The sequence below is a fragment of the Silurus meridionalis genome, chromosome 12 (genome assembly GCF_014805685.1).
Source record: "Silurus meridionalis isolate SWU-2019-XX chromosome 12, ASM1480568v1, whole genome shotgun sequence".
Classification (NCBI taxonomy): Eukaryota; Metazoa; Chordata; class Actinopteri; order Siluriformes; family Siluridae; genus Silurus; species Silurus meridionalis.
In genome coordinates, this window is record NC_060895.1 from 22,038,466 (window position 1) to 22,062,376 (window position 23,911).

Below are 23,911 nucleotides of genomic sequence, written 5' to 3' on the forward strand. Positions count from 1 at the left end.
ACATCCAAAGACGTCCTATACAATTGTGTACCTCCAACTTTGGGGTAAAAGTACAACCACAAATGGGTGGAAAAGTCAAGTTTCCCCAAAATTTGTTTCATATAGTGTATTTTTCATCAACAGTATCACGAGTACAAACTCTAAAACTAGTCATCCAGCTACAACTGATCATTTGCAGTGATCAAATTGTCATTTTAAAGCACAAATAGCACACAATAGAACTGAGAGATGTGATTTTAACTTGCCTACAAGTTAGGTAGTCACGGTAGACATTATTTATTTATTTTTAATAAATGAATTTTATTTGAACAAGATTTCTCTCAATCTATTACGGTAACTTCTTGTCTCGACTATAAAACCACCACAAACACAACTCCATCCTCCCTTTGTGGCACATTAATATTTTCATTTACATCTACAATTCTCTTATAATAATGAAGCTGTTGGCGTTCACTCTTCAGGTGGAAATTTTGTCCAGTTCGTCAAATCCATCTCCTCCCATTTTATTATTATTTTTCTTTAATCAAAATCACAGTATTCAACATATGCGTTAAACGGCATGCACAAATCCTCCAATCCCTGAGAAACAGGTGGAGGAATTTACATTTATTCTTTTTGATATCAAAACAATGCAGGAATAACTAATTAATGATCACGTATGTGCACAAGCAAATCAGTTTCTACTACAGCTATAAAATTAGCTACGAAGGTTTTATATATACATATATAGATAGAGAGAGAGAGAGAGAGAGAGAGAGAGAGAGAGAGAGAGAATATCACACAAATAAAAATAAGCGAAGCTGATGGATTTGAGTTGATGAAGGGACTTGACTCTAAAGCGATTCTTTGAGAATTTTAACATACACAGTAATACAGCATGTACATTTCCAATGAATTCATGTCATGTGACCCACAATGTGTGTCTGATTCCTGGTGTGAATCTAAAGCTGGGTGTAACTTGTGTTCTCGGAATTCGTTGAGGTTTTACCCTGGGACGAAGGCGAACCAACTGCTGCGTCTGTACATAAAAATAAAATCCACACAGAGAGAAAGAACAAAAGATTCACTCAGACAGGGTTACACAGACACATGAAGGTATATTTCTATTATTTTTAAAAAAGGGCACACTTCATAAACCAGGGGCATGTTAGTGAATCGTCCTGTCTGTTTAGTGAAAAAAAAAAGGCATTAAAGAGTAAAAATATTATGTTCATTTACATTTCATTTAATACACGTTTCCTTTTACACGTTTCTTATACATTTTTATTACATATTTATCCACTCTATATTTTTATTATTATTTTATTGTAATAATTAGTTTGTATTAGACAAACCTTTTATATAATTGTATCTATTTTAAATAACTTTTAACAAAAAGTTAAATTAAATATTTTTTACTACCGTTAATGCACTACATAGAAATTAAAGCAAGAGCTGTCTGTATTATTTGTAGATATTTTTTAATTAAATGTATTTAATTTCATTAATTAATTAATAATTACGTATTTTCCTACTTTGTATTGGTTTTTAACTATTATTTAAATATTAACAGTTTTTTTGTATTTTACACACACACACACACCCTTTTTTTTGTCTCACCATTTCATAAAAATAAAATAATAATAATAATAATATATATATATATATAGAGAGAGAGAGAGAGAGAGAGAGAGAGAGAGAGAGAGTTATATAAATATATTAAATGTTAAATTAATTAAATTAAATGTGGTATTAATTTTTTTTATGTAAAAGTGTAAAAACTATAATAATATAGTATGAATATATAATAATGGTTAAAGTAAATAGAATTATAATATATTTTAAGTCATAATATTTCCCCAAACCCACTTTAGGACGTAGTTTACAGTTTATCATTAGATCATTTTCTCAGCGCTGATCATTAGAGACACGAGAGCATCGAGTGATACCAGAGTCATTAGTTTTGGCTCCGGGCTCCTGTGCTGCTCCTCGATGTGTGCAGTCATCTCTTTGCGTTCGGGGGTGCAATGACCACACTGAAGGCAGCTGTAGCGCCCCCTGGTGTGCTCCCATAGGATCCGACAGTTAAAGGACTGGCCTGAGAGAGAGAGAGAGAGAGAGAGAGAGAGAGAGAGAGAGAGAGAGAGAGAGAGAGAGAGATGTGTTTTCTCACACACACACACACAGGATTGAGACACAGACACAATCAATTATGGTGAGGGCAGACTGTTGGATTTACAATAATGGAAGTGTCCTGTATATATACTGTGTATATACAGAGCCGTGTTTTATGGTTGAGACCATGGTTATGGTTTTATGGTTTCCACACACCGGCATGTTCCTTTTGTTTTTATGCAACAAACTCTGTAAAAGGCAAAACACACAAGAATTGGACAGTGAAAGTCTTACATTAAGTTCTCTGGAGTCCAAATGTGACATTTTTGTCTCTAAGAGAAGGACTTCGATAGATAGAGAACATAAAAGATGATGGTTGCAGACTGCCATCATAATGGTTGGAAGATGTTTTGGAGCAGGGAAAGTTGGAGACTTATTGCAGAGAAAAGGAAAATTGAACCAACATGGCAACCATTCCATATTTCACCACCATGTAATTCCATCTGGACCGTCATATAACAAGACTATAAGCTGAAGCGTCTGTCCAGGTTCTGTAAGAGTTATTTAGAGAGCAGACAGTCGTCTGGAGTGATATCTATCATGGAATGACCTGCCCAGTCACCGCACCTAAATCCTATTGAACTGCTCTGGGATGAACTGGATTGTAAGAAATAAACCTACTAGTAAAGTTGCAAGTTTTAAAAGAGAAACGGCAAAATATTTCAGGTGAACTTTTGGTGGAACAACTGTTTTTTTTAGATGCCTAGACCATGTAAAGCTGTTATTCATGCTAAAGGAGAATTTTTCAATGAAAATAAAGCGGAACATCTGGATGTTTTTATATTCGTTTGGTCATAGGAACTCTTCATATCGTTACATGACCCAATTTATTGCATAAAAACGAAAGGAACATGCCCGCATCTCTCAAAAACCATTAAAGACTTTTGACCTCAAATGCTTTTGACTGGAGCTACACATCTAACAAGTCTGGACATACCAAATAAATATCAATTGTTTGTTGCCTATTTGGTCTAGTTTTCTCTCTGGATTAGATCTAGATTAGACAAGAGTAATGCATATACTATGGTGAAGGCGAGGTTGAAGATCATTTAGAGCTTTTCAGAATCTCTAAATAATTTCTCTAAGATTACAAATGTGGGGATGAGGGAGAAGAAAGAAAAAAAAAAGAGCAAAAGTGCAAAAGACTGAAAGTCTGAAATGATGAAATGGGAGAGGAGCAGAAATGTGAAAGCACCGTCAGAATCTCAGCACACATCCATCAAACCAGGAGCTGATGATCAGCCAGGGGAAAGCTGGGAAGAGAAGACGAGGGCTGGGAGTTTTTTTTAAACCAGGAGAAGAGAACAGAATTGTGGGTAATAATCACTGTCAGTAATAATAGAATGGGGGTGTGGGGAAGCAGCAGCAGCAGCAGCCGTGAGGAAATCTTTGGAAAGCGTATTAGAAGCGTGTGTGTAAATGTGTTTGTCTGTTTATGCGCTTCTCCGTTCCTCACCTGAACTTCCTCTCTACTCAAAGCCTGAGGAGAGTTCCATCTGTGCAAGATGGGCGCGGGCAAGTCTGCTGGGGGCGACAGTGTGACACGAAAGAAAGACACATTTCACTCAACAGCAACGACTCGGAGAAAACCCTCACCGATCGTAAAAAGAGTGCAGAGGTACATGAGATATATGATACATGTAGTGATCGGGTAAGAAACTAAACGAAAGAAAAACATGGCTAAGAAAAAAAACATGACTAAAGATGATGATGATGATGATGAGGAATGATAATATTGTGATGTTTGTGAGCATGTTTCACTACTCGGTTTTAATAAAGGGTTGCAGAAGAAATATCGGGATCCTGAAACATATTTAAGATAATGTTCTAGAGGTGAACGGATTTAATGGTTTTGCCGATTATTCAGCAACGATGGTTGATTGCTGGAACTATCAGCAAAAATCAATACCGATAGTTTTTCCGGGTTGTGTCTGTTGCTGGAGCAGCTGAGAATTCTGCTGGCATTATATTGTACGAGAGCGGCCTCTAGAGGTGAATCACTGACACCACGGGCTGTTTGTTCTGACAAGTGAGACACAAGTTAAAACTTTGTCTTCTTTATTCATTTTGGATGCAAGCGTTTTTATTTAAACAGACTAGGCATAACTTGGCCTCCAATCAGGTATAACATTATGACCCCCTGCCTAATATTGTATTGGTCCCCTTTCTGCTGCCAAACCAGTCCTGAGCCGTCAAACATTAACAGCATTAACTTCTTCAGCAGGAACAATTACGTATCATAACGAGCATCTTCCTTACTATTAGAGCTGCCGTTACAGAAAACTAATCGACATCTTCCGACCAATGAGAATCTGGAATTTTACAACGGTGTGCCATTGTATACTCCATTCGAGATATCCTTGTCTGATTGGCTGAAAGCAAAAGGACGGTCATGCTCATTTGCATGAAGCTGAGAGAGTAATTAGCGCCCTCTTGTGACCAAAAGTGTGTTAACGGTCATATCTTTAAATGTAACCAATAAAAAAATATCCTTTATACATTTTATCATATAAAACTGTAGCATTTGAAATAAACCAATATTCTTTCAGAAGAACATATACACTCGTGATAAAACGCCTTCACCTTTAAAACACATTTTTCCGTGAGCCTAGCTGTACCCGTGTCTACCTTGGTTCTTCCTCCAGACGGCGTTGGATCCTGGCGGAGTGTTTGTCTGCGGGGTCTCCATGGCGACCGCACTGACCCGGGATGAACGCTGGGGCTCGGAATCATGTGCAGGAGACAGACTGGGGGGGAACGGGCTATAGGAGGAATCCGACTGATTCAGGGGTTTCAGTGCCTCATACAAAGCAGTGGTGGGTTCGGCCCGAGGAGCCGAGGAAGCTTGTTTTGATGAAGTTGTGTGGAACGTCGCTTGCGGATGCAGTGAGTGATCTGACTCCTGCTGCTGAGATTCATCTACAGCCGGGAAAGAACCGGCAGGATCGGAATCAATGCCGGGGAAAGCCGGATCGGGAGTCGGACCTCCGTCCACTCTGGCTGCTTTGCTTTTGGTGACCTTGGCACACGTCTGGAGATGCTTTAGGAGTGTGCGGTAGGAGCGGAGCTTTGCTCTGCAGCTCTCACATCTGCAGAAGAGAGTAAGTTTAGACTCGCTGCATAAAAACTGGAAAACTCATGTCTCTGTGTATCTCTGTCTGACTATATACTGTCTAGTCATCCATCTATCCATCAATCGGTCTGTCCATCTGTCCACTCATTCGTTCATTTATCTATCTTTTTGTCTACTTATCCACACATCCGTCCTTCCATCCATTCACCCATTCACTCATCTATCTATCTGTCTACCTCTGCATCCTTTCATCCCCCATCTGACTACCCATTCATTCATCTATCTATCTTTCTGTCTATATGCCTATCTATCCGTCTACATATCCATCCATCCATCCATCCAACTATCTACCTGTCCATCCATCCGTCCACCAATTCATTTATCAATCTATCTTTCTGTCTATTTGTCTATTTATCTGTCATTCATTCAACCATTCGTCCATCCATCCACCCATTCATTCATCTATCTATCTTATTGTTTATTTGTCTATCTATCTGTCTACCTATCCATTAATTCATCCATCCATCCATCTATCCATTTTCCACCCATCCACTTTTGTTTGGACACCTCTAAAAGACGTACAGAAAAAAACAATTCGGCTTGTGGTGAGTCCTCATGTGATCCATCAGCTGCTGCATGCTGGAGAAAGATCCTTCGCATCCTATTGTCGAGCACAGAAAGGACTTCCCTAAAAGAAAATAAATAAAATACAGTAAAGAACTGGTACCATGACCACATTTAATCTTTAGTGATTAATTAATGATCAGCTGAGTGCTTGTTCAGTCCCTCATTATCTCTGGACTTGCTCCTGGCAGGTCTGCCTCTGAAAGTCATTCGACCTCTGCAGTGAAATGCAGCTTGTTCTTAACCGTCCCTAATTCTTCCACACCACGCCTGTGCTACGCTCCCTCTCCTGGATTTCTGTAGCTGCCCACGTCAGAATTAAAGCGACGACGCCGCCAAAAATAGACCAGCAGCCCTCTGCCTGCACTGCACCTCGCTCCCTCCATCCTCTCCAACTGCTCGACCGGTCCCTCCATCATTCAGCGTACAAGAAAAACATGCCTAAAGACTTTCGGATCGGAAATTTCCAAATTTTGAGAGGTGGAACAATCAGCAGAACGTCTGAACGTCTGAGTCACTTTTCTCCCTCCAGAGCTTCAGACTGATGGTCTTCTGCATCCTAATAAACCAGAATCTAAAGTATTTCTCCACAGAGACTTAAAGCACTCGCACTGGATAAGGGCGTCTGGTGAAAACAAAAATAAATATGCTATACATGGAAATAGAAATGAACGCACAATATATACACAATACTTCCTACTTACCAGGCAGAGACTGTGCCGGGTTCTTATGATGATCCTTCACGTGACTGTTCAGAGCGTCTGGGTGACTGTAGGTCCGCTTACAGTTATAAAACGAACAGGATAAAGGGCAACCTAGACAAGATGAGCCACAGACACAACACTGTGTATTAAAAATGACTGAAGTAGTAGTAGTTTAGTGGTTTAGATGTTGGTCTTCTGATCAGAGGGTCATGAATTTAGAACCCAACATTGCCAAGTTGCCTCAGTTGAAGGAAGACCATTAATAGACCATACGAATTGGTGACGAGGACCAGGCATCGCATAGACGCTGCTTATAATGTGCCACCCCTGAGTTAAAAACACAGGAAGTTCAAAAAAGTGTGTGCATTAATGCATTCCTGATGCGCTGTTTCTTTTTCAAGAAGTAAAAAAAACATGTTCTAATGATATGCGTGCGTTATAAGCCATACCAGAATAGAATGTTCTCTTACAAAGAGACTATAATACAAGACAATACAATACAGACTTATTCTTATTATTCTTTCGGCTGCTCCCATTAGTGGTCTCCACAGTGCATCATCCTTCTCCATACCTAACCAACTACCTGCACGTCTTCATTCACACACATCCATAAGACTCCTACTTGGTCTTCCTCTTTTCCTCCTTCCTGGTGTCTCCATCCTCACCATTCTCCTACTGATATACCCCATGTCCCTCCTCTGCACATGTCCAAACCATCTCAAATCTCACCACCTTCACCTTGTCTCCCAAAAACGTCCTACATGGGACGTCCCTCTAATAAACTCATTTCTAATCCTGTCCATCATCATCACTCCCAATAAAAACCTCAACATCTTCACCTCTGCTACCTCCAGCTCCACCTCCTGTCTTTTACTCAATGCCACTGTCTCTAAACCATACAACATCTCAGGTCTCACCACAGTCCTATAAACTTTCCCTTTCACTCTCACAGATACCCTTCTATCACAAATCACTCCTGCTATCACTCTTCTCCACCCACTCCACCCTGCCTGCACTCTTTTCTTCACTTCTCTAACATGACAACACAGACTATATGAGACAATACAGATTAAATTAATCTATAATGTAATTATAATGTAATGTCACATCACAAGAAAGAAGATACTTTGGGACTTTTGTACAAAATACAGCAGCAAAAGTGTGTGTAATTCTGGGATGAAGAAATTAGTGACTGTTCTTACACTGCAGTACTTATAGATATGAAGCAGGACATATAATTAAGGTCAGTCGAAGCAGGAAGTGGAGGTTGAGACCTGGAAAGTGCTGATGATGTCAGCTGAAGGTTATGTGCGGTGGATCAATAAAGCGAACAATTAGTGAATCTCGTTACTCCTGTCCTGTCTTCCTTGATAACAAATAACTCCTGAGAGATCTGAGAATCTACCAGATACTCTACCTGTCTATGGGATTAGGTGTTGGATTGATTGGTACGTACCCTCCATGGTGGTTCAGGATTGATGGACAGGATGCTGAATCGTACCTGCAGACACATTTTAGTACATTTTATATATTGAATATATATAAAATAATATAATATTATATATGTACAGTACAGACCAAAAGTTTGGACACACCTTCTCATTCAAAGAGTTTTCTTTATTTTCATGAATATGAAAATTGTAGATTCACACTGAAGGCATCAAAACTATGAATTAACACATGTGGTATTATATACATAACAAAAAAGTGTGAAACAACTGAAAAATGTCATATTCTAGGTTCTTCAAAGTAGCCACCTTTGATGCTTTGATTACTGCTTTGCACACTCTTGGCATTCTCTTGAAGTACAGAAAAACGAGTGGCCATCATTACTTTAAGGAATGAAGGTCAGTCAGTCCGAAAAATTGGGAAAACTTTGAAAGTGTCCCCAAGTGCAGTCACAAAAACCATCAAGCGCTACAAAGAAACTGGCTCACATGCGGACCACCCCAGGAAAGGAAGACCAAGAGTCACCTCTGCTGCGGAGGATAAGTTCATCCGAGTCACCAGCCTCAGAAATCGCAGCTTAACAGCAGCTCAAATTAGAGAACAGGTCAATGGCACACAGAGTGAAGGCAAAAGAGCCAACAAGTGCTAAGCATCTCTCGGGGAACTCCTTCAAGACTGTTAGAAGACCATTTCAGGTGACTACCTCTTGAAGCTCATCAAGAGAATGCCAAGAGTGTGCAAAGCAGTATTTAAAGCAAAAGGTGGCTACTTTGAAGAACCTAGAATATGACATTTTTCAGTTGTTTCACACTTTTTTGTTATGTATATAATTCCATATATAATTCCACATGTGTTAATTCATAGTTTTGATGCCTTCAGTGTGAATCTACAATTTTCATAGTCATGAAAATAAAGAAAACTCTTTGAATGAGAAGGTGTGTCCAAACTTTTGATCTGTACTGTATATACAGTGGAACCCGGTTATATCGCCGGACTAGGGGTTTGCCAAAAGCGTTGAGATAACCGATGATCGAGATAAACGAAAACCAACGTGCTTGAAATTTCTTTATGTACATGATGTGCGTTATTAAATGAGAATGTCCATGCATGTGTTTTTGGAGGTTTATTTTTTTACACAACATTGTTGCCGTGATTTGTTTGATGAAGCGACATGCTATAAAAATATACAATATACAGTACACAATACAAACCACCGTCGAGTCTCAAAAAACTCTTTATTATATTTCCTAACATTGCAAACACAAAGATCGTTTAAAAACAAAAACAAAACAAAAAAAACATGCGGGGTATAGTTCGTTACAAATATCTTTTTTTTCCATCTTGCAAAAAGATAACCAGTGTCAAAATAAAATTCACGAGTCATTTCACTCTGACACAGATCTGAACATATCCTACACTCTACGCTAGTTTCTTTACAAAGTCTAAAATGCTTTGTTGCTTTTTGCCTTTAACAGTGCTGCTTGAAAACACATGCTTCAATATTATTTATGCTGTCTAAAACAGTTTCATCTCCTACAAAAGAACCGTACCGTCGAATTTTCTGTAGCATTTCTACCACCTCAACAGCTGAGGGAATTGGTTTCAAATCTTCGTCCGCATCTTCTTCATCATCTTCGTGATTGCCGCATGCGGATGTGCTCGCCTGCGCTGACTGCACACTTGATACGATGTCGTCATCTGTGATCGCTCTACGAGTAACGACGTCTTTGTCGATTTCTATGTAATCTCGGAATTCCTGGACAGTGATGGCTAACTCCTGTGCCTCCTCTTTCAAGATAGCATCTACAATGCTTGATTTTTCCTGCACTTCCGCAAGTTGTTCCCCACCGGAAATATCCGGAATCACGCAGTGCATCCAGCAGTTGGAAATTGTTTCTTTCTTCACGTCATTCCAGGCTGATCTCAGGAAGTTTATTGCATCTCGAAGGGAAGGGGTGTACTGTGCCTTCTTTTTATCATGGAGCAGGTATTGGCGCATCAACAATTTCCTGTAGTGCACCTTAAGAACTTGGATTATCCCCTGGTCCATTGGTTGGAGCTTACCCGTTGTGTTAGGTGGGGGGTAAAAGATCTTAATGGCCTTGAGACCAGGAACATCTGGATACGCTCTACAGTTGTCCACGATCAGTGCCACCTTCCTTTTCTCTGCTTGGAACTTCCTGTCCCACTTTTTCACCCATGCACTGAATAGATCCCCGGTGATCGAGGCGCTTGGCTGGCTATCGTAATCACATTGGAGAACTTTGGTCCGCTTAAAGCATCGGGGATTCTTGGACTTTCCTATAACGTAGAGCGGGAGTTTTTGGCTTCCATCCATGTTAGCAGCAACTAGCACTGTAAGCCGGTCCTTTGAGTTTTTTCCACCGTGACGCGCCTCCCCACGAAACGCCTTTTCTGGAAGGCATTTCCAAAACACTGCAGTTTCATCAGCATTAAAAATGTTCCGAATCTCATAGGTATCCAAAATTCTGCGCATTTGAGTCTTCAGCCATTGTTCCCGTTGAACCGCAGTGCTCTCTCCACAAATTGCTTTGAAGACAATGTTGTGCCTCTTTTTGAAACGATCCAGCCACCCCTGACATGCTTTAAAGTCGGGGTGTCCTAGCTTTGCAGCGAGGATGGAAGCCTTCTCCATCAGCAAGGGCCCATTGACGGGAAGGTTTGTTGCTCGCGTATTTGTAAACCATTGAAACACCGCGTCTTCGAGATCTTTGTGCTTTGCCACTCTAAGTTTTTTTCTTGATGGATCAAAAACAGACTTCTCGTACGTTTCCTTTATCACGCCGGTCTTCTTTTTCCATCCTGAAATGGTGTTTGCTGGAATGCCATGCTGACGACTGAGGTCCGCCGGTTTTTTTCCTTTTTCTAGCTGCAGTATGATTTCATACTTTTTCTCTATTGACTGATTGTCCAGTTTTCTCTTAACACCGCCAGACATCTTTAGAAGGAAAAAAAAAAAGAATAGCTACAGCATGTTATCCTTTAGACAAGATCAACAAGCAGGAGTGAACTGTCATTGGAGTGAACGACCTTGCAAACCCTGATCACGTGTTACGTGAACTCTTGCGCAGTGAACCAAGTACAGTACGATCATTGTGGTTATTACTGAACACGGAATGAAAATCGTGAAACGTAAATATCGAGCGCAATAATCGTCCTTCAATATCGCACACTGTACCGTTCGTGTAAATACTTAGATAAGACGCCTACGCCTTATAAGACGCACCCTGAATGAGGGGTATGTAAAACTGTGTATAAGACGCCTCTTATATATGCGAAAATACAGTAGTGAGATGATGAAGTGGCATCGATAACTAATATTTTCAAAAGCCGGCGATTGGTCATGGAGATCGAGATAACCGACGTTAAGTGGCAAATTTGCGCCCCCTTGTGGTCGAGATATTAGGGTTCGGCGACATAGAACAATAGACAGTTAAGCGAGTTAACCGTGGACGAGATAAGTGGGTTCGACTGTATATAGTTTTTATAATATAATACATTATGTTTCATTTATTACCTTTCGTTTATGTTTATTTTGTATTTTATATTGCTGAAAGATAAATTAGCACGCTAACACCAACATAAACAACATAACCTTCGCAGCTAGCTAATTTACTGTTATTAATAACACAATTTATTACAAAGGCGATTAAATATAATTAGAAAAATTGAATTTTAGTTGATAAATAAATCACAAACCGTCACAAATTTGCAGATGATGTGTTTTTTTTTTGTTTCGACAAGGATCTACACGCCGTACTGTACGTGCTCCACGACGCGCAGGGGAATGGCGGCGGCGCTGCAACGTCAGACGCACGCAAGACGCTCCGACCAATCGGAAAACGCGCCTTGAACGAAACCCGGAAGTAAACATTGACAATGAATGAATGGGCGCATGGCAGTAGAATAAACAAACTGGTGAGAGAGGAAGCTTAACACACACACACACACACACACACACGCACAACCTAAAATTGTTATTATTAACATCTGTGAACAGTTTACATTTTAAAACGATTTTACATACAATGGTTAAATAATATATCAAATAATATCTCGGATATGTTAAAATATACAAATATAATATTATAATAATATATAAGTATATACACATAAAATAGAATGAATCAATTAATGCAATACCTATGCAATACCTTTTTTAATGATACTGATTCAATAGAGTAGTCGATTAGATTGGGATTAAATAGAATAAAATCAAATAAATACAGGATAATGCAAAAAAAGAAAGAAAATAAACATAATACTAAGTAGGGAACAAAAAGTGCACATGTGCAAAGTCAAGTCAAGTTTATTTCTATAGCGCTTTCACAACAGACATTGTCTCAAAGCAGCTTTACAGAATTTAACAGTGAAGGTGAACGATGTGTATTTATCCCTGATGAGCAGCCGTGGTGACTGTGGCAAGGAAAAACTCCCTTAGATGTAATGAGGAAGAAACCTTGAGAGGAACCAGACTCGAAAGGAGAACCCATCCTCATTTGGGTGACATCAAGAGTGTGATTATAAATCTTTCAACAATACAGAACACTGGAGGCAGAATAAAGACAAGATGATGAGACGATAAAGATGTGACACTGCAGCACCGATCTGGACAGTAGATCTGTGATAATGCAAACGAATTGTCTATATAATAAATATTCTACATGTGAACATTGTTTCAATAACTGAGAAACCTGTGTGGCAAGTATACAATGCAGGGGCAAAGCTGTCTACCTCAAGAAATATTCTTCCTCGGTCTAACCCTCAGACCATACTACCACCCCAGTGTATAAACACAGGGTAATAAAAAGAGACACAGTGTAGTTACTGTCAGGGTGGACCCCCCAGTCAGGTGGACCCCCTGAAGGTTTTATGCTAATGAAGGTCCTGGGGAGGATTTTGTGAAACAATAGCAGGAAGTGTTTAGGTTTGTGTGGGGGTGAGAATGTCATTTAGAATGTAGACATGTGCTATTGCTTTGATATCACAGTGTTCACCAGAAATATAGATTTAGTTGATATTAAATCAGGTATTATATTAAGCAGGTATTTTACATTTAGCTACCATCATGAAACCTGAATATCTTAGAAATGAGTTTATTAGAGGGACAGCCCATGTAGGACATTTTGGTGACAAGGTGAGGGAGGCGAGATTGAGATGGTTTGGACATGTGCAGAGGAGGGACATGGGGTATATTGGTAGGACAATGCTGAGGATGGAGCCACCAGGAAGGAAGAAAAGAGGAAGACCAAGGAGGAGGTTCATGGATGTGGTGAGGGAAGACATGCAGGACATAGAGGACAGGGTGGTATGGAGACGGATGATCCGCTGTGGCGACCCCTAATGGGAGCAGCCGAAAGAAGAAGAAGAAGAAACCTGAATATCTATTATTGGCTTCAAATAGCGTTTTTTCTTCTTCTCAAGAACCAAAAAGTCCAAACCTACATTTTTTACCATGCAGTATAAATCTAATCATCTGTAACTGGATTTTGTATCAGGGTGTTAATAATGTATGCTCATATTTGCTGCATGCACGGCTAGTAAGGGTGATAAAAACCCTCACAATAAACAGTATTTTAAAATGATTTTTTTTCTAGCACAGTAAAATCTGTTTTTCATTTTTTAACTACTCAACAGGGTGATTGGTTTTTTTTGTATTATGTAACATTATAGATCTTTATAAATATATATATATATATATATATATATATATATATATATATATATACACACACAAGATATATGTGGTGGGCTGTGCGTTTCACACCCAGGCCTTTAGGGGGTGTCCTACCTGAATCAATCCACATCATACCGTCCTCATGACAACACTGCTGTAGAAACCATCAATATTAAGGAGAAACGCAGTATAACAGAGCGCTGCATCACAGACAGTAATCTTATACAGCGGAAATGATGGCATTTCTAGAGCAAGAAAACCAATAGACACAATTCAACACGTCGCCCTTTCGATGTAACCGCAGCTGCACCTCCCAGATTGGCATCATTATGAACCTTTTACACCTTTTACTTTTTTCACACAACATCCGTCTTGTAAACGTCCTTGTAAGTTGAGTAAAAAAAAAAAAAACACTTCACACACAACAAACCGGTCTTTAATGCTGTTTTTAATGTTCATTAAATCCTCCACAAGCCAAGTCCTTCACATTACACAGACTGGTTTATTATTTAATGCGTAAACCTGTGCAACTGCGTTCTTTTGCAATAATTAGCCAATGCACAGTACAGTAAGATGATCCCAAAGAGAATCCCGTAACAGACTGAAAGTGTTCTTCGTATTGGACATTTAGTATCTTCTGCCATATTGGAAAGACTGAGAAACCTACATTCATGTAGTCATAACAGTAAATAGACCAGGGGTCACCAACATGGGGCCTGAGGACACCAGGTCGCCCGCAAGGACCACGTGAGTCGGGGCTTTTCTAAAAAATAGCTCATCAGAGCACCACTTACCAGTGAGCTAATTTTTTTGTTGCTATTCTTTTTTAAATCACACTCGCATTGGTATAAAGTTATATATAGTTTATATAAATAAACTTTTGCATATTGATATTTATGTTTCCTACCTTGTTAAATCATTGTTAATAATTACTGTGAGAAGTCATTAACATGATCAGTCTTCTAATAATAATAATAACATATAATTAAAGGTAACTTGAGCACATTAGTTATATCAGAAGTGAGTATCAAACTAGTAGTCCTTCACATTAATCGCTACCCAAGAATCAGTTCTCAGTTTCATAAAGGTTGGTGACCCCTGAAACAGACTAATTGTTGGAAGGCTACGCAACATGGAAGCTGTTATTCGTCTGTTTTTTTCCCAGGCCACGCCCATTTTGTCCTGTCGCGACACGAGTCCGATGCTACAATTCAAGACACCGCTCCTCATTTAACTCCTCGTTTCTCATCTCTGCGTTCTCTTCCAATTCCGATCCGTCCTCCTGTTTCTCGGCGTCCTCTAGAGGCGTGCACGTTATGTAATGAAACCTGTATTTCTGCTCTAGAAGACGTCTCCGGACGGTGGACTGAGAGACCTTCACTCCCGCCTTGTGGAGGTTGTTGGTGATGTTGCTGACCGTTGTTTGGGGGTCTTTCTTCACTGCTCTCACGATGATCCTGTCATCGACGGCTGTCGTGATCCTCGGCCGGCCCGATCGATGTCTGCTCGTTAGGACTCCGGTGGTTTCTTGCTTCTTCACGACGTTCCAGATGGTGGTATTGGCTATTCCCAGTGCTTGGGAAATGGCTCGGATTGTTTTTCCCTCCTTTTTTAGCTTTACAATGTCTTGCTTCTCTTCCATAGTAAGCTCTCTGGTCTTCATGTTGGTTTAAAAAACAATTGTACTCTTCACAGCAGAAATCTAGGACTGAAACCGAGAGGAGATATTCAGGGTTATTAACGGTTACAACATGTTAGTCACATGCTCCATAATGTTGGATTACATCACAAAAAATGGGTGGGTTTAAAAAAAAAATAATTTTGTTCAGAGATGAGGAAGGTTCCACATGAGAAACCTAAGGGTCTCTAAAATCTCTGTGAAGGGGATTAAACAACCTAAGAATAAATTGGGTTGGCAAATGGTGTGGGCGATTTGCTACAATATCCACGAACAGGTTTCCCTCAAGTGTCCATCACTGTTCTGATGACCCCATCATCACTTGAAAATATCGAGACAGGGAGACATTAATAATTTAACAGATTACATAATTTAGCAAAACGGAGCAATTTACACTAGCGTACTGTATAAAGTATACAGTATATATGTATGCGGCAGTGGGCATGTGTTGTTTTTTGTTTTTTTTTATTCTACGTCATGAATAGAAGACAACCGATTCACTGCTTTTGCCAATTAACCAGAACTGATAGTTGCTTGCTGAAAAAAATCTGCAAAAATCCATACTGATAGTTTTTCCGGTTTGCTGTAGAGGCTAAAAAATTCTGCTGTCAAAAGTGACCTCTAGAGGCGAATCACCTACATGACGTGCTGCTTGTTTTTATACTAAGATAGCTCAGATAGCACGATTGAGATGGTTTGGACATGTGCAGAGGAGGGATATCGGGTATATCAGTAGGAGAATGCTGAGGATGGAGCCACCAGGAAGGAGGAAAAGAGGAAGACCAAGGAGGACAAGGGCAAGTTAGGAAGGGCATCCAGCGTAAAACATGTGCCAAATCAAAACATGAGGAGGATCCGCTGTGGCGACCCCTAACGGGAGAAGCCGAAAGAAAGTTTTTTAATCTGCTATGGGTATAATCCACTTGTTCGACCTCTAGTCATGATGGGTGCAACATTATATACCTTCATTTATACATTCTATGTTTGGACTCATGCAAAAATTAATTATTCTTCTGCTCGAAAGCACAATAGTGTAGCGTTCCCAATTCAATTCTGGGTTGATTTCTGTATGTGCTTTTATTTGTCCGTGGTCTCTGTACGTTTGCATGGGTTTCCTTCGGGTTTTCTGGTTTCTTTACACCTTTAAAAACATGCTGTTAGCTGGAGTCAATATGTAGACCGACCCATACGAATTATTCATACAGGATCCTGTATTATTTTATATTTTTAAACGACCCACGAGAAAGCCGGACAGACTAAAGCGCTGCTGCATCGCAAGGATGCATTATGGGTAGTGCAGATTTTTGATGGTCTTTTTTTAATATATATAAAAAACATCCCACGTACTTTGATATAGTTGATAATGATGATCCTTCAAAACATCTGGATGACCCTGGATCAGCTTCTAGGTAGAAATCAGACAAGAAACCTCAACCTGAACAGGACAAACCACTAAATCAACACTTTTATATGGAAAAGAATGCATTTCTAGAGCTATATTTACTCTTAAGTGTATGAAAATGAGCTCACTGTATACATATAAATGCGCACAAACACCATAAAAAAAAACAAACAAACACATGATTGGGTCTCCTACTAACTACTAAATAAACATGGCGACCAGCTAGTTAGCACGCGACTCACTTTCTGGGCGCCTTTTATTGTTGTAAATAAAGTATTTATTCGATAAATAATCAATGCAATTGATCTCTAATTTAAATACGTTTTCTCGAGTGTTAAAGCAACACAAACCTCCACGAGCCGCCCAATGCTTTCATTTCCACGAGGATGTGTAGCGGCGCGCGCGCGCACTACATCAGACGCAGCCAACAATTTTAACCAATCGGAAAACACGATTCGTGTGACGTCACGGAACCCGGAAGCAAACTTTTCTAAACAAGAGTTAACGGTTCCCAACCCCAACCTGTTTTACCGTAATAACTGTATAATGTGTCATATTGGTAATACCACGTGTAGATTAGATTAGATTAGATTTTGTATTTGTGCAAAGTACATGTACAGAGCCAATGGAATACAGTTAGCATCTAATCACAAGTGCATAAGTGGCATATATACAATAAATAGCAATATGCTAATTGTATAGTATTTTCATTTTTATTTGTTGTTGGCTTTTTGTTATTGTATTGTGTTATTTATTTGTTGCTTTTGGCTTTTTTTTGTCTTTCTTTTTTTGGCCCATTTTGCATAAAAAAAACCACAATATATAATTTTATTATACCTTGCAAAATATATAAATATTATATAATAGTAATTTCCGGTTCAGTTCTGGTTTAATATTTTCTGGTGCCTCTGGACATGTTGTGGCTGAGTTCTCGGGTAAAGGTGGTGGCAGTTTGACTCTTGTCTTGACATCTGTGGATTCCAGCAGTGTTGTGAGCCAGCTAGGACTGACTTTTGGGAGCATTGTGCAGTTGTGTTCTCGTCTGCTTCTAGCATCAGTCTGGCTGACTTTCAGTAAACAGCATTAGGTCCAATCTTGGGCCATTGATCCAATGTGGTATGTGGGCCAAACTCACTGCCAAACCTCAGCCAGATCCAGCCCAGTTTGTGGTTTCTTTTCCAAACTATTACCGCAAAGTTGGAGGAACACATAAGATGCGGTATAATGAAATTGAAAAAACTGAACCCCATAACATTAGACCAATGAAATTTCCGAATGGAAACGAAAAAACGCACCTCACCTGTGTTCTGAGCTGCACGGCATCGGGAGAAAAAACTTTTTTTTTTAAACGCACACCGATGCCAAAAGATAAACTCCTGAGAGAAATAGTTGTGAAAGGAAGGAGGAAGACAGTGAACAATGACTTTCTTGGTAGGCTACTGTTTAGATACAAGCCGTTGAAATGCGTTGAGTCTGGGTGAAGGGAGAGCTCGCTAACTCCAGTTGCAACAGAAATCATATAAGCACAGACAGGTTTCCAAAACTGGTGCTTTTTTTTTTTTGGCAACAGTGTTATGGGTTAGTTAAAGAAACGTAGAAATGAGCATCAGAAAATAATAAGGACATATTCCTCGGTCTTGCACACATGCAGTAATACCGGAAAAATGCGGAAGCGCCGGAAGCGCAACATATTTCACCCGTTACACCGTGTAACAGACACTGTCTTTATATATACTGGCTTTATAGTCCGGAAATTACGGTATTTATGATCATAGGCTTAAAATGACACACTGAAATACAGCCAGATATTTAAGAAGGCAGGATAAAATAGGAGTGTCTTATTTGCATATTTATATCCTTTATTACTTGGTATTATTTTTTATTATTAATTTATTATAATATTATTATAATATTTAAAGGACAAAATAGAGCTGTGTTTCTTAGGATTGGGTTAATGGTTCAAAATAACATTCAGCCCTGAATAAAAACAAAGTGCATGTGTGTGTAGTATGGAGGTGTTGATCATCCTCTCCAGGACAGGAAGTAGATTTGCCCCAGTGCGTCTCCACATACGATCTGATTCGGGTCATTCGGGTTCAACTGCAGCACCTCGACCGGAGCCTTACACACAAACAGACCCAGCTGAGAGAGAGAGAGAGAGAGAGAGAGAGAGAGAGAGAGAGAGAGGGAGAGGGAGAGAGGGATAAATCACACTTCTGCAACACATTACAATACAACACATTATTACACTAAAACACAAATACCTGTTTCTTAGTGTTTCTGTCCCACAGTTTGACGGTTTTGTCGTATGAGGCTGAGATGATGATCCTCTCTGTGAGACGCAGCACACTGATCCTGTCACTGTGTACCTGCACAATTTACATCACATTAACACATTTTAGAGTCAGTAACTAATCTATCTATCCATTCATCCATTTATCATAAACACACATATAGCTAAAGATCAGGCATAACATTATGACCGCCTGCCTAATATTGTGTTGGTCCCCGTTTGCTGCTAAAACAGTTCTGACCCGTCGAACATTAACAGCATGAACTTCTTCAGCAGGAGCAGGAACTCGTCTGTTGGATCAGACCACACGGACCAGCCTTCGCTCCTCACGTGCATCAGTGAGCCTCGGCGGTCCACGACCCTGTCGCCGGTTCACCACTGTTCCTTCCTTGGAGCACTTTTATAGATACTGAGCACTGCAGACCAGGAACATCCCACAAGAGCTGCAGTTTTGGAGATGTTCTGACCCAGTCGTCTAGACGTCACAATTTGTCTTACTCCATTAAATCCTTTTTCCTGCTTCTAACACATTGACTGTTCACATGCTGCCTAATATATCACACCCACTTACAGGAGATAGGATGAAGAGATAATCAGTGTTATTCACTTCATCAGTCATAACTTTAGACCTGATTGGTGTTTGAGAGAATTTGCACTGAAGAATGACAGAAAATCCCACAATCCAGGTGTGTAAAACTTATTGTGTCATAACCAAAAAGACTTAAGACTGTAATTGTTGACAAAATGTGTTTAAACCAAGTAAGGAGTAAAAAGTCTGAATACTTATGCACATGTTATATTTAGGTTTGACTTCTGAAATTCGCAATTCACTTTGCCATTATGGGTTACTGAGTGTAGATTAATGAAAGAAAAATCTAATCAATACTTTCTGAATGCACTGTATGTGTATATATGTATAATATGTATATATACACACACACACACACACACACACACACACACACACACACACACACACTGCATGTATTCAGACCCCCTTCACTTTTTAAAATTTTCTATTAAATTCTGCATTCCAGAAACAGATCCATACATACAGAATAATGTGAAAACATTATTTCCTTTCATTTGTTATAACAGACTGATTTTGGACTACGTACAGTCACAAAACACACCTGTAGTGTTATAACATCACTACCACTATGCCAACCTGAGAAGACAGCTAATCAAATCATGACACTTCTAAAGATAAAAAAAAGTAAAAGTCTGCTAAATGATAAAAAGGTGTTTAAAAGTTATAATTTGAGAAAACATGGAAGAGAATCAGACTCACGGGTGTCTTCGGAGTCCATTTGCGCAGAGCCGGCGTCTGATTAAACCACATGTGACCCTTTGAATCTCCAAATACAACCAGTGCTGTGGATAAAGCAATAAAGCACAGAGAGTGATTGTGTGTGTGTGTGTGTGTGTGTGTGTGTGTGTGTGTGTGTGTGTTTATTCACCACGATCACATTAAATATTATTAAAACACGTATTTAAAACAAAATTGAGGATAAACACTTGCGGTTGCTCTACACTATGTGAAATGAAAGACACACCTTCGTGCATTGCAACAGCTGTGATGCCGTACTTCCTGCTTTCATATTCTACTTCCTCATCTTCGTCTTCGTCTTCATCAGCATTATCGTCTTTCTCCTTCTCCTTCTCCCCTTGCAGTGTCTGTCCGAAAGCTGAATTTAGTTTAACATCTTCATTCAATGACAGTCGTCGTTCTGGTCCTTTTCCCTTTCGTCTTCTTTTTCCTCCTTCTTTTTTACCTTCTCCTACATCGAAATGAATCCGCTACAAGTAAAGAGATAAATCACATCAATCATCTATTATCTTTAGAGTATATGTTACTATAGTCTATGCTGAATCCTGATCTCATTATAAACACTCGTTCCCTTGCCGGTCTCTCGCTTTTTGCTCTGTAAAGCAAAAGTGTAAAGTCGTCTGTCATGAAGCTACAGTTTAACCTTTGAATGTTACACTGGCACTGGAGACTTCTTCTGTAAATCATACTTCAACATTTCCTTATAGAAAACTTCATCGTATACATGACTGCACGTCTTTTCATCCGTGTGCACTGTAACACGTCCCTATAAACGAGACGTTGCTATAGATTCAATACGTATTATACTATATATATATATATATATATATATATATATATATATATATACAAAACACTTTGACAAATCCAGGTGCAAATGCTATGCTTACGCTTCATCCATTTCTAAATGGGTTTTTTTTTTGGTGTTGCTAAAACACATTCATTTTTATCATCTTCTCCAGCCCTGTCAAGGTGAATATTATGAGTAGGGATGCACCGAATATTCGGCCACCGAAAATTTTTGGCCGAAAATGGCCCAAAAGTGCATTTTCGGTTTTCGGCCGAAAGACTTTGATCACTGAAAAAACACGGGCGAAACAGTTTGTTGTGATGACGCAAACAGAAACCGTGCCTGCAGCAACATGTGTGGACGTATTTCAGTATATCTGAGAAAGACCCACGGATAGCGATTTGCAAAACATGTAATGCCGAAATTTTGAGAGGAGGTGCGTCTGCAAATACTTTCTCCACGTCGGGTTTAATTTATCAGCTGAAATCCAAACATCCCGATCGCTATGCTGAATATGAGAGAAACGCGGCACAGAAAAGCAAAACCCCTCCGAGCATGCGCACTCCGTTTTTGAAAAGGCAGGAAGTTTCCCAGTGATAGTGTTGTATTGTATCTTTAAGCAGTTGCACTTGTTCTGAATGCACTTTGTTTTTATGAAAGAACATATTTAATTGTACAACCTTTCAGCAGGCCAGAGGGCCTGTACATTATTATTTAATGTACACATGAGTGCATTTAAGTTAAACATTTCAGTTTGAATTTTAATTTATTTTATCCTGTGCATTGTTGCAATGTGCTATAAATAAATATTTTCATAATTTGTAATTGATTTATTCTTTGAAACTTTAATATTGATTTATGCAATTGAAATGCCTTGATTTTAGTAAGTTTAGTACACAGTCATAGCCATTAATGCAATGGTAATAATAATTAGCACAATTTCTTTCGGTGTTTCGGTTTTCGGTCTTGCTTTCCTCTTTTTCGGTTTTCGGTTTCGGCCAAGAATTTTCATTTCGGTGCATCCCTAATTATGAGTTTTATTCAGGTCAAAGCTCATACTGGGAGTTTCAGCTTTTTATCCCTTATACTCTATAAGCACTAATAGTAGTAAAAGAAAGAAAGAAAAAAAGGAGGAGGGAAATAAACAGGCTTTTACATGTCTCATATACACTACAGAACAGTGAAATTGTTTCTTCGCATTTCCTAGCTTGTTAGGAAGTTGGGATCAGAGCACATGAACAGCCATGATACAGCTATGTTCAAGGGCCCCAAGAGTGTCAGCTTGGGTGGTGCTGGGCCTTGAACCAACAACCTTCTAATCAGCAACCAGGAGCCTTAACCATTAATCTACTTTCATACAATGGTGGGTTTAATATCAATAATAATTAAGAGTCAAGTCAAGTTTATTTCTATAGCACTTTTTACAACAGACATTGTCTCAAAGCAGCATTAAGCAGAGTTAAGGTGAATGGTGTGTGTTTATCCCTGATGAGCAGCCATGGTGAATGTGGCAAGAAAAAAATTCCCTTAGATGTTATGAGGAAGAAACCTTGAGAGGAACCAGACTCAAAAGGGGAACCCATCCTCATTTGGGTGACATCAAGAGTGTGATTATAGACTTTAAACAATACAGAACACTGGAGAGTGAGAACTAACATGAGCACTGGAATGTAGGATTATGAGTAATGTCCGCTCTTATGTCTTTTACAGTCATTTGTGGTTATAAAACTAGGAGCTACTGAGCAACTCATTAAATAGCTCAACATCTGAGATCATCATAGATCCAAGAGAAGGTTATTTATTTAGATGTATGTCTGTAGCATGCACATGTAGCGTGTCGGTGTGCGTGTGTGTGTGTGTGTTTACTAACCAGGTAGGCCAGTTTAAGCATTCTCATTTCTTCTCCCAACAGCCACAGGCCGTGTTCTCCGTTTCCGAAAACTCCAAACACTCGCTTGTCGTATCCAGCACTGAGACGACAAGCAGACATTGTAAAGTTATCATTCTTAAAACTACATTTACGTTTAATGCATTTGGCAGACGCCCTTATTCAGAGCGACTTACAATCATCTCCTTCATATAACTAAGCAGGAGTTAAGGGCCTTGCTCAGGGGCCCAGGAATGGCAGCTCGGTGTGGATTTATAATCATACCTTGAACTTTAGCTACCACCTGTCCAGTACCACTACTGCTACTACTAGACCACAGTAAAGCAGCGAGGTTCAATGGTGCTGGTCTTAATGGGAGGGTTTTGGTGGTGTAAGACCTGTGTGTGTGTGTTTTTTGCTTACTCCTGAACTGTTTTGTATTTTCCTTCTACAGTAAGGAAAATGTTGACGATGGAGGAGTCCAAACACACTCCCACCAGCGTGGTGCAGTAGTGCAGGAACATCACGCTGCTCTTCAGAGTGTACGAGGAAACTTTAGAAAGACTAAAAAGAACAAATGATGAGAAAAGTAAAAGTCACTTTGACCATACAATAGCATTTGCATAACCATTTATATTATTATTATTATTATTATTATTATTATTATTATTATCGTGTCTGTCTGTGTTTGTGTGTGTGTGTGTTTACTAACCAGGTAGGCCAGTTTAAGCATTCTCATTTCTTCTCCCAACAGCCACAGGCCGTGTTCTCCGTTCCGAAAACTCCAAACACTCGCTTGTCGTATCCAGCACTGAGACGACAAGCAGACATTGTAAAGTTATCATTCTT

General features: G+C 39.4%; 2 protein-coding genes across 7 annotated transcripts; both read right to left on the reverse strand.

The window, feature by feature from the left end:
- Nucleotides 1-487: 487 nt before the first annotated feature.
- znf414 (zinc finger protein 414) lies at nucleotides 488-11,909 on the reverse strand. 6 transcript variants are annotated; one of them, XR_006927524.1, is made up of 8 exons: nucleotides 11,725-11,876; nucleotides 8,012-8,056; nucleotides 6,556-6,666; nucleotides 5,810-5,915; nucleotides 4,783-5,243; nucleotides 3,611-3,675; nucleotides 1,929-2,077; nucleotides 488-1,018 (listed from the first exon to the last, which is right to left on the reverse strand). XR_006927524.1 is itself a non-coding variant. In XM_046862923.1 (7 exons), the coding sequence occupies exons 2-7, from the start codon at nucleotides 8,016-8,018 to the stop codon at nucleotides 902-904; spliced, it is 951 nt and encodes a 316-aa protein (XP_046718879.1). In that variant the 5' UTR covers nucleotides 8,019-8,056; nucleotides 11,725-11,875; the 3' UTR covers nucleotides 488-901. The 6 variants fall into 6 exon arrangements, 3 of the variants coding, with proteins under 3 accessions (XP_046718879.1, XP_046718880.1, XP_046718878.1); XR_006927523.1 differs by having other exon boundaries at nucleotides 3,611-3,678; nucleotides 11,725-11,875; XM_046862923.1 differs by lacking the exon at nucleotides 3,611-3,675 and having other exon boundaries at nucleotides 11,725-11,875.
- A 6,714-nt stretch (nucleotides 11,910-18,623) lies between these two features.
- LOC124394581 lies at nucleotides 18,624-23,646 on the reverse strand. The gene is made up of 6 exons (XM_046862925.1): nucleotides 23,486-23,646; nucleotides 23,066-23,165; nucleotides 20,632-20,875; nucleotides 20,367-20,449; nucleotides 19,047-19,151; nucleotides 18,624-18,924 (listed from the first exon to the last, which is right to left on the reverse strand). The coding sequence occupies exons 1-6, from the start codon at nucleotides 23,584-23,586 to the stop codon at nucleotides 18,805-18,807; spliced, it is 753 nt and encodes a 250-aa protein (XP_046718881.1). The 5' UTR covers nucleotides 23,587-23,646; the 3' UTR covers nucleotides 18,624-18,804.
- Nucleotides 23,647-23,911: the final 265 nt, after the last annotated feature.